Genomic DNA, 12080 nt, shown 5'->3' with positions numbered 1-12080 from the left:
TCCTATCATTTTCTCTTCAGCAGTGTCTTTCTTTAGTCATTACTCTTCTGTACTTTGCTTGACTTGTGGTGATTCAGTATCCCTTAACACAATTTGTATTTTCATTGTGGATTCTGTGATGGAGAGCATGTATGCCTAGACACTCGCGGTGTGTTTTCATTGCAGATTCAGATGTGGAGAGCACAGGGACAGTCAGTAATGCTGGCACTCCTCTCAAGTTGAAAGAAAGGTCTGGCTCCTTGTCGCCTCGTCCCATAGATGCCCAGACTTCTCATCATCAGACTCCTCCTCCTCCTCAAAAGTTTGAGGGTTCGCCGCCTCCTAGCTCTCAGTTATCTCCTCCCAGATCCCGATTATCTCCACTTCCAAGACACCAGGCGTCTCCATCTCCAAGAGATAAAGCCAGAACATCTGTCAGACCCAGGTCACAGCCCCCTTCAGAGCAGTCAGAAATCTGTGATACAGCATCAGACATCCCAAGCAAACGGCCTGCTGTTGTCAGCTTGAAGTCTGTGAAAACAGGTGTGGTTTGTGCAGATTTCAGGACCTTGAGATCAGATTTTATTCACAGAATATTTTATTGTAGCTTCTTATAGTAAATATAGAGATTGTCAATTGAGAGTTAAAATAGCATTGGTTTCAGTGATTTTGTTTGAAATAACACAGTTCCTTGAAGATAAAGTGTAAAACTGTCGTATGTCTTATATGAGCCCGGACCATATGTCAAGTCACAGGTAAAGAGTTGGAAAAAAGAACAGCCAGATAACAAACCATTCAATTCACATTTGTCCAAACCAATAACTGTTTACCTGTTAATCTACCTTTGACAGTTTTTGCTTCTTTTAAAATGAAAAAACATTCATTTCATTTGACTCTAAACCTTCATTTGACGTAATCAGTTAAGGTCCGTTTATACAGAGCGCGAACGCGAAAGCGAACGCGGTTTTTCGTCCTGGAATGTTTTAGTCATTTGTAGAGGAACCGTTCAAATAGAGTGCGAACGCGAACAAATTTTTGTTCGCGCGAACGACCGCCTTGATTGCCCCCAGAGCGAATTTTCTCAGAAGGTCGTGCAGCTTTTTTGCTATCAACCAATCAGCAGGTACTTCCCTTGCATCATTTCCACAAATAGAAACTTGTACGCCTGACCATTCCAAGAAAAAGCTAGGCACTAGCGTCAGTCTACTTTGCTTGTGAAGTTTGGAGAAGAATGGACAAGACAATGGACAAGACAGAAGCCATGATTCTTGAAATTGAGAAGAATCATGTATTGTATGACAAAGCAGACAAAGATTACAAAGACATCATGAAAAAAAGAGACATATGGAAAGCAATTGGACAGAAAGTCGGACTGACAGGTATGTGATTGAAATTAATTTTATTTTACCTGTTTCAACAATGTTATGGAACTGTAAAAAAAAATAAAAATAAATGTCTGCACGACTTTATTAATTAAACACGTTTTAACTTTCATGTCAGCAGTCTTCATAATGACACCATTTTAGCTCTGACAGAAATATATAATGGAATTATGATATTATAAAGTCTGCGTCTCACACTGACAGATCTGATAAACAGGAAGTACAATAAACACTGCATTAATGAATACAGACAATCTGTCTCTCTGTATGTTTGTCTATCTGTTCTTGTCATTAACGTCTGGGCAGAGAGCTGTGAATGATATTATCTTCTTTGGGGAAATTGACTGTTGTCACACTTTGTTTAAAAGTCCTCTGCCGGCGTGGGTGCATGTCTATGTCCTAATTAGCATGTCCAAAGCATGCATCCATTTGCCATGTGACTGCTCCTGCTGGGGAGACAAAGTAGTTTTTGAATTGTTCTCGCACCAATATGAACTTGCTATCTTCACATTACAGGGGAAAATACTAAAACTTTACTTACCTCAAGCAAATGGCCAGTCGTTCTCTTGGGGTGATGGCCTTCTTCCAATTAGTATCCTGTTTGCAAATGTCGTCTCCAATTAATTGCAAAATGTAGTCAAATTGCTCCTCAGTCATTCGAAAGTATTGCTGGAATTTTGCAGGATGAAAATGTAGTTCTTGTACGAGGTGGTGGTACTCTCCAAATTCACTTCTTCTCTGTAAAATTTCGTGCACTGACACACGCCTCTTTCTCTTCCTCCGTTGTTTTGTGTACAAATACAGTACTATGATCTCCTCCGTGTCTGACTCTACCTGCACCATGATTCCAAATGATCAAATTTTATCTCTCACAGCAAGAAAAAGACGAGCCGCCTCGAAAGCCGTCGACGGTTTTCCACGTTCGGGTTCGTGCTCTATTTGAATGGCAAAACTGCACAAAAGTCGCGTTCGTGTTCGCGTTGGACGCGTTCGCGCTCTGTATAAACGGACCTTTAGTTTAGTTTGAACTGTCTATATGACTGAGAGTTCTAGATTGTAAGCAGTGGCGACATACTTTCATGTTGTTTATTTGACCTGCCAGCAGAGCTGAAATCTGTAATCTCCATGTGACCGTGCATATTTTCCCATTACAGAGGCACCAGCATTGGAAATTCTGAGTTTGGAAGAAATTCATCGACAGAGAGCTTTGGAATCCATGATGAGAGCAAGAGGTAACTGTCATGCCAAAAGCTAAGCTTTTTTCTTTCTTTTTTTTGTCTGTCAGTTATAAATTGGTTTGAGCATATTCCACTGACCATGTTGATAAATCTTAGTTCTCACATACAGTTGATATTTGTGTATTCATCTGCCTGAAGATGGCCTCAGGTTCATGTTAGACGCTCTTTGTCTGCCTGCATTCTTCTACGAATGAGCATACCAAACCTGTTTACCATTATGATTTCGGCATAATTTGTACACAGCTTTGACTTGGAGAACGCCAGCATGCTAGAATAGATTAACCACCTTGCGCATGCTGACTGTGACTGAAGACATACCATAAGGGAGTTAACTCCATATTTTTTATATGGTTATCTAATTTAGATTTGATTTGAATTAGAGAAAGGTACTGCATGATATTAAACAAATTATCTGTAGCAAAAAAAAAAAAAAAAAAAAAAAAAAAAAGATAAAAGAAAAAGGGGGAGAAATGCAGGAATAAAACATTTCAAAATTTGCATATTCGTTACAAAAAGAACAAAAAAATGGAAAAAAGAGACAGACACACCCGCACACCCTCACAAACACACACACACGTACAAGCATCCGTTTGCACACACATGCACTCACACACACACAATTACAGACACGCATATACACACACCCTCCTCTACACCAGCTCCCCTTCCTAGAACTATGACCCTTCACCATCCTCCACTCACACATTAACAATGTGAACACCTGAAACACATTCACACACACACACACACACACACACACACCTATCTGTGTCTGTGTCTCTCTCTCTGGATGTGTGACACACTTTCTGAAGACAAATGATCTATTCAGACTGTTTGTTTTCCAAACTTAGGCCTCTAAAATATTCCCCCCACCCCCAGACTTTCAGACAGGTCATCATAGCTCTCAGGTTTTAGGCCTGTTGATATGAATCATTGTTCATGTATCTTGAGCTGGCCCTGGGAGGTAAGCTGTTTTTTTCTGTAAAGCCAGTATAATATGCAGAAGCTGTTGTAGTCTATGCAGCAGTCAAAGTGATTACAAATGATTGTTGAGGAAAGGAATAAATGAAATAAACTGATCTTCTTCAGAGAAAGCTGCCACCACACGCACTAGACCTGACCCACCAGTGGAGCATGAAGGTTAGTCTGACCTGATAAAGATTGCATGTATGGGAAGTGTTTGATAGGAGTGGGAAGGTTGTGGGGTCTGAGTGGGGGGTTAGTGAGTTGGGTAAAGTGGATCCATTGACATTTGTTTGTCTTGGTGTCTTATACCAACCAGGATTCTCAAATTATACTGCTTGAATTAGCTTTTCTGTTAAGCCTTTCACTTCTGACCGCAGATATGTAAGGGTAACTGCACTATTTCTATCTGTAAAGTTTAAAATAAAATAAAAAGTTGAATTTTTTTCCTCCAAATATATTGCGGGTTTATTTTCCCTAAAAATCCAAGTTATCTTCCCCTGATTGGGAGTTATCTCATCCTGTCAATATTGAAGTTATGATAATTTTATTTTCCATTCATTTTCCTTCAAGAAAACTTACACTTTTACATACTTTTGAGTTCATTTTTGTGAATTTTTTTTTTTTTTAGGTCAATGATTATTTTGCAAAGTGACAAATAGTTATTGAAGTGAAAGGGTTAACAAGATTTTGCCCCTTAAACACTGCATATGAGTTTCAATTTTATTTTCTTCTCTGTGATTTTAAACATTGCGTCATATCTTTATAGAGAAATAAACAGTGCCATTGAAGTTGTACTGTTATGTTGTGGCTTGTGATTACAGCATCGGTTTTTTGTGCTGTTGGTGTTGTCACCGTCTGGTGGACGAAAAAGTGCCCCAAGATGGAAATTTCTGTCTGCGTCATTGTAAAATTTCCCTATCGCAAAATCATTAAATTCATATGAAATTGTCATTCTGAATGCCATGCAGACCTCTGCAAAACATCATTTTAGTGCTTCCATCAGCCAGAGCTCCACGTCCAAACAGCTATATGCTGCTTCAAACCAACTCACTGGCAAAAGCAAAAGACATTCCTCCTCAGGATATTATGTATTATTGTTATTATAATGGAATAGTGTGTTCATTTTCCTTTCAGAAAAGTATAGGTTATATATACTTTATTTTTGTAGTTTACACGCTAGAATTAAAAAAAAACCAAAAAACTTTTTATGACCAAAACATCCCTTGGCAAATAGTTGTAACTGAACATTAAATAGGTTTGGCACTGAAAGGGTTAAGTACTACTGTGTAATAACATTACAGTATTGAGTGGTGCTATGTTGACAGAGCCCCAGGTTGATTGCAGAAGAGTTGTGGTGAATTCGGAGGATCAAGAAGAACCAGAGCATCTTCCACAACCTGACAGTCCCAAGAAAGGTCAGGAACCAATTTCTGTTTATGATTTGGTTTAAAATCTTCAGTTATATTAGAGACTGGTTGGGGAACAAAGCAAAATCACACTTTTGTTTGAAAGAGAAAATGTGCAGTGAAGCTTTGGTCGTGTCTTTCCAGGGAAACTATGGTCTGTATCTTTGTTGGAGTCATTAATGACTCTTTTTAATTTTTCTAATTTCATACAGAATGGTTTGTATCTTTGTTAAAGTTATTAATGGCATTGCTTACTTAATCTTTCGAATTTTATGCAATCAGTTCAAGAAAATGACAACAGGCTGCATCTGTTTTAGTCAGTTAGGCAAGGAAATAATCGGTGAACTGGCTGGATTCTTAAAAAAAAACTTTCACTGCTATGAAACCTGTTCCTGGAAAATGATTTAGAGAGAGAAAAAAAAGGCAAATAAGATGAGGGGAATAGAGGGTGCATAATTTGTTAGAGGTTATAAGGGGGGTTGAGAACATAATACATGGGTCATGTTGGGAACATTGGCTGCCTTTTTTTTTTCCTAGCATTTTTAATACAAAATGTGTAACATTCTGAGGTAAAAGTAAGGTTGCAAGTAATGGATGTGTCATGTTCTCTGCCCCTTTGCAGCACGTATCAGTGTTAGAGATCGACTGGGTGCCAGAGTGTCTCCCAAGAAAGGAGCCAATGCCCAAGTGTCTCCAAAGAAAGTGAGAACCAATGCCCGAGTATCTCCCAAGAAAGACAGAACCAAGAAGAAATGTATACCTGTGCCTGAGTTCAGTGATGATGAGCTTGTTGGTGACGAACTAGACATCAGTGATGATGGGTCAGTCCTCAGTGATGCTGAGCTAGACCTTGCACGGTACAGAAAGACAAAACCCCTGGAAATGACAACACCTGAATATGACAGTGAAGAAGAAAGAGCTGCAGTTTCATTCAAGAAGACAAAACCTCGGGCAATCCCAAAACCTGAATATGACAGTGAAGATGAACAAGTTACAGCCCCAATCAGGAAAAGAACATCTGCTCTTGTAGCAGACTTCAGTGACAATAGTGATGATGAACCTGTCCTAAAGAGGAGAAAGCCATCACCTCCGTTGGAGCCAGAGGAGTTCATTGAAGACGAGCCTGTTGCTGTCACCATCAGACGGAAGCCAGAAGGGTTGGAGCCAGTCAAGGTCACCATCACACAAGGTAAACTGTCAGAAGTGGGGGTGAAAACTCAATGCTTACCAGGCATTGACAAAGGGACTTTTTCTCCCATCACTTCTTTTGTTTGTTCCAGAACTAAGTGTTACTTTGTGAACTCTATGATTGTGCAGAAATGATTTAAGTTCAAAATACTTTATATTGTTGGCATTATGAGACACACCATGTGGGGGACAGAAATACTAGGATGTATGGAGTTAGTCTAGGAGAAATACACATAGCCATCTCTTCATCATGCTCAAAAGACCTGGTTTTTTTAAGGAAATAATGTAAGCTAAGTTATTTGTTCCACTCAGTAACAACTATCTTGAAAGGCTAAACAATTATCACCTGTTAAATCATTTTGCATGAGCAAGTTAATGAAAAAAGAAATGAAGTAAAAAGCAGTGTTTCATTTGAGTTCAAATGTTTGCACTGATGCAGGATGTGTAACATTCATAGTTAAGTTTGTCCTGCATATCTGTACATGCTCAAAAGTATGCACACTTAACATACACTTGCACATGTGCTAGCTTGCTTACTCAGCCATTATTGCACCAGTGCATGATTATGTTTTAGGTGCAAGTTTAAATTTGAATAATTTTGTAGGTGTTTTGGGAGTATATTCCCTTCACTATCATGTGTACAAGCCAGTGTTTTCATGTTTTTGCAGAAACAAGACTTCAGAAAAAGAAGCTGGCTGATCGTATTGGCAGCAGATTAGTACAACAACGGCTGCAGAAAAAGAGACTGCCTGTGGAAACCCAGCAGGGTGGACAGCAAGCAAGGCGACTGAAGATCAAGTCTCCTGAAAATGAAGCAGAATCTCCAGCAACACTGAAGCAGTTGAAAAAAATTAAGGCAGAGACTGTGCAGCAGAAGATTTTAACCAGTGGTTGCGCCATCCGGCTGCTAAATAATTCAGTGGGAGATGACTCTGCTGCAGAACCAAAGCGGATGAAGAAGTTGGTGGTGAACGACCCTCTGGAAGATGCTGCAGAAACAAAGCGGATAAAGAAGTTGGTGGTGAATGACCCTCTGGCAGAACGGAAGCGGTTGAAGAAGCTGATGGCAGACCATGTCCGTCAGTCTTCCGTGGAGAAACCGAGGAGGAAGATCACACTTGTCACTGGTGAGTACTGCGCAGGGGTGAAGGCATTTCTATGTGTGACAGAAGGCAGATCCCACATGGCTAATGCCTGTAAAAGTACACAGCCATGGGTGCAACTCTTCGCATAGGGGCAGAAATTCGTTTTAAGATTTTCATCAAAAATGGAACATCTTTTTTCTTGGGGAAAGGGTGGGGTGGGAGGAGGGGGGGATGATGGGCCATAGTATATCATTAATCGAAAACCTTTCAAAAACATTAAGTAAGTGCTTTGTTTGTAGAACCCATACAGATAATACTTTGAGAAGAGAGTGACTTGTTCGAGCACCTAAACTGAAGTCAGAGCTTTCCTAACGGTCAGCTGACGTGAATCCCACAGTTGTCAAAATGTTGATGATGACAGAAGGTGATCCTTCCATGGGAGATATTGATGTCACTGTGAAAAGCAAATTATGCCAACACGCACACACACACACACACACACACACACACACACACACACACACACGTGTGTGAATACACTCATCTACAAACATGCCCAAAGATATAAGCATGTGTGCCGACGCACACAATCACCATCCCTGTCAGGCCCCTAGGGTGATGGGTACATCTGACTGATTCACACAGTAAAACTGCAAACATTTGCCCCTTTATGTACAAGTAGTTAAACTTTGTAACAGTTGCAACAACTTTGTTCTTTCTTTCTGAAATTGTATCAGCCATCAGTTGATGATGCAGCAACTTCATGGCAATAGGTTTACTTGATTTGGATCTGGGATCTATAACTTAATGACTAAAGACAGTCACGCATGCACAGAAACGGAACTGAACACACACACACACACACACACACACACACACACACACACACACTGCTGAATTAAAAACGCATGTGCATGCACACTTACACACGCACACATCTGCACACACACACATGCATTGAAAACTACACACATGTACACACATCCTCTCTTGCAGTTGCATGCACACTTAGTTGAAAACTAATTCTCTCTCTCTCTCTCTCTCTCAGAGTTGAAAACGTGCACACACACTCTCACTCTCTCTCTCTCTCTCTCTCTCTCTCTCTCTCACTCTCTCTCTCAGATATAAATTGAAAACATACACATGTGTGGATGCATACACATACATTCACACAGACTGACTTTGAAAAGAATACATGTGTGCAAGTACACATACACACACACTGTCCCTCTCTGTCCTTCACACATTCACATGTGCACACACAATTGCATTCACACACTCTCTCACACAGAGCTGAATAGATAAAACACACACACACACACACTCACACTCACACTCACACACACACACACACACACACACACACACACAGAGGCACACTCTGTCTCTCCAGGCATGAGATTTTTCCGACTATAGTTGGATTTCCGACCAAAAATTGGTTTCAGACGCCATTCTTGAGATTTGCGTAAATCTGTTGAGAAAATCAGAGGGGGTTTTGTGGGGGGGGGGGGGGGGGGGGGGGGGATTTTTTTTTCCGACCGACAAAGGTTGCACGAACGTTGTCCGACCGATCGACAAGACAGACCCACAGCGTTTGCTAAAATACCCCATATTTGGATAAGCAAACCAGTTGAGAATAAGTGTTCCGTTGCTCCTCTGTCATCATTCAGCTTATCTGTATTTGGTCGCGATTTCGCTTGCGGGCTTCACGACTTGCAAAGATACCTGCTTTTGTGGATTGTCTTCAATCATCGACAAAATAAGAAAACTCACAAAGGATAATAAGATTTTTGCAGCAGAGATTGATAAAGGAGTGAAAAATAGTGGAAGAAGTGGCAAGATGAGACCGTGAAAACAGAAGTGAAGAACAAAAAAAAAACTTTACGGGTAGGTGACGCCAGTCACAAAATCAACAACGTGGGCAAGACCCAGTGCAATTGGTGTCAGATCGTATGGGTGCAACTCTTCCATCTTATCACAGAAATCTGTTTTCAGATTTACATAAAAAACGAAGTGTCTGGTTTTTTTTTTGGGGGGGGGGGGGGGGGGGGAGCCAAAAGCCGATGGGCTGTTCTATATCATTTGCCGATGATCTGTCAAAAATGAAACGGAATGCTCTTTCGAAAGCGTCATTTGTTGACCCCTTGAGAGGTGATCCAGTGACTTGTCAGAGCACCAGAATCGAAGGCAAAAAGTTTCCTGACGGTCAGTTGAAGATGTCAAAATGCCAATAACAAAAGGCGATCCCTTCATGGCACGCATTGATATCACTGTAAAAAGCATGCACGCGTGCATCGTGCATGTGCCGTGTGTGCACACATGCACAAACATGCGTGCACACACATGGGGGTGATCACACACACACACACCACAGACATGCACACACACACAAACCTGCAATTTCCATCCCTGTCAAGCCCCTACCTACAACTGGGTACAACTGCTTGACCCAGGGCTGTTCACTTCTGCAAAAGCTGCAAACATTTGCCACTTTACTGATGCACAATGTAACATTGTTGAGATTGAAACAAACTTTGTAGCAATTGACTTAAGTGCTTTTTCTGACAAAGCAGGCTGCTGTACAAACAGTTCATGGCAAGAGCCAGTTTATTTAGATCTGAGATCTATGACTATGAGCCAGATTACACATGCACGCACAGACACAGACCTGAATTGAATGCGCATGCGCGTGTATGCACACACTCTTTTGTAAAAAAAAAAAATTCACATGAATGCACTCACGTATGCACATACTCTGATTTTTATTTTCTCTCTCTCTCCTTCACACTTGCACATGTGCACACATGATTTTTATTTTCTCTCTCTCTCCTTCACACTTGCACATATGCACACATATGAGCACTCACACAATCACAAAGAGCTTAATAATTTGCACATGTACGAGCACACACACACACTCTCTCTCTCTCTCTCTCCCTCTCTCTTTCTTGAACACACACACACACACACAGAGAATTCTATTTAAAGCAATGCACATACATGCACACATACAAACTTGCACTTTTTCTTCCCACCTTCCCCCCTCTCTCTCTGTCTGTCCCTCTTTCTTTCTCTCTGTCTGTCTGTCTGTTTCTCTCTTTCTTTCACGCATATACACACAGTGTTGGAAACACACACACACACACACACACACACACACACACACACACACACATATGGAGAGAGCAATCTATTGAATTTGAAAGCAATGCATACACATGCACAAATACAACTTGCATTCTTACCTCCCACCTTCTCCCCTCTCTTTCTCTCTCTCCCCCTCCCTCTCTCTCTCACTTGTTTACACACAGTTGAATTGAAACCACACATACACACATGCATGTGCGCACTCACGCTTGCTCTCTCTCTCTCTCTCTCTCTCTCTCTCCCTCACCCTCACACACAGTTTAGTTGAACACACACACACACACTCACACTCACACACACACACACACACACACACACTCCCACACACAGAGTTCAGGCTTGGAACACTGATCACAAGCTCTAACTGAGAATCCTTGACTGCTGAAAGTGATATAACCAGTCATATACCCACCCCCTTCTCCCTCCAGTAATTCCACTTCCCCCTTTCTTTCCTCAACCAACACACATGCCTGTTTGTAGAATGGAGACATCTAAATAGAACAGATATAAGTTTTAATGGTACAGTGCAAACTTGTGTGCTAAGTACATTTTCCTTACAAACACACACACACACACACACACACACACACACACACACACACACACATAAAGAGAGGCCCCCCAAACCTAATAAAAATCACTAATTTCATTTACAGCCATGGGGCTTTGCTGGACCCCGGCCATTTTCAGAGGAAACTCTTCCTGGACAATTACCCAGCACACACACACACACACACACACACACACACACACACACACACACACTCTCACTCACTCACTCACACAAAGAGTTTAACACACACACAGAGTTGTATTTAAAGCATGTACATACATGCACACATACAAACTTTTACTCTTTCCTCCCATGTCCCCCCAACCCCCATTCTCAATCTCTTTGTCTGTCTCTCTTTCTCACATACACACACAGTGTTGCACTGTAACACACACACACACACACACACACACACACACACACACACACATACATACATACATATATATATATATATATATATATATATATATATACATGAGACAAGATTTTGAAAATCATGTCCCCAAGGCTGACTTTTTCAGGTTTGAAAGCAGAAACACTTAAGATTAAGAAGAATTGGACTGATTTTTGTCTTCCATGGGTTGGAATACCTCAGAGGCATTGGTGGCCCTCAAGTGCAGATTTTAAGGTTTGAAATTGAGAAAAACCTTCAGCCTTCTGTGGCTCCCAAGCCCCCACCTTTCAGACTCGATCACAATTTCCAAATCTCATGCCTGCTCTCACATATACTTAGTTAAATTGAACACACACACACACACACACACACACACACACACACAGAGTTGTATTGAAAGCAATACACATACATGCACATAAGACATATACAAGCTTCTGTTTTTTCTCCCACCTCCCTCACTTCCTTTATCTCAACACACAAGTTGAATTGAAAACATTCATGCATGCATGCGCACACGTGCACAGTTGCATTGAAAAGAAAACACATGCATTCACACAACAACACTTTCAAGATCTGTAAAAAGTGCATGTTTGTTGTAGTGGTGTTTTTCAGTTACTGTATGCATGTCTGTAGATCTATTTAACTTTTGACCAGTGTTTCACCATGCACCTTTTAAATACTTTGTTTTTATATGAAATTTTCTGGGTTTGATTGCTGTTTGCAAGAGAGTTCCAAA

At 40.9% G+C, this 12080-nt stretch overlaps 1 protein-coding gene across 4 annotated transcripts in view; it reads left to right on the top strand.

Annotated features, from left to right (window-relative positions):
• The window catches only part of LOC143301530 (uncharacterized), a 51533-nt gene that overhangs the window by 24144 nt on the left and 15309 nt on the right, over window positions 1-12080 (top strand). For all 4 annotated transcript variants that reach the window (XM_076615890.1, XM_076615892.1, XM_076615888.1 and 1 more), the window contains 6 exons: window positions 166-522; window positions 2516-2593; window positions 3689-3739; window positions 4891-4980; window positions 5594-6160; window positions 6828-7286. In XM_076615890.1, coding sequence (XP_076472005.1) covers window positions 166-522; window positions 2516-2593; window positions 3689-3739; window positions 4891-4980; window positions 5594-6160; window positions 6828-7286 — 1602 coding nt within the window. The remainder of the gene's footprint in view (window positions 1-165; window positions 523-2515; window positions 2594-3688; window positions 3740-4890; window positions 4981-5593; window positions 6161-6827; window positions 7287-12080) is intronic.

The sequence above is a fragment of the Babylonia areolata genome, chromosome 27 (assembly GCF_041734735.1).
Source record: "Babylonia areolata isolate BAREFJ2019XMU chromosome 27, ASM4173473v1, whole genome shotgun sequence".
Taxonomy (NCBI): Eukaryota; Metazoa; Mollusca; class Gastropoda; order Neogastropoda; family Buccinidae; genus Babylonia; species Babylonia areolata.
Note: the sequence above shows the minus strand (reverse complement) of the source record. Positions and strands in the feature narration are given on the sequence as shown.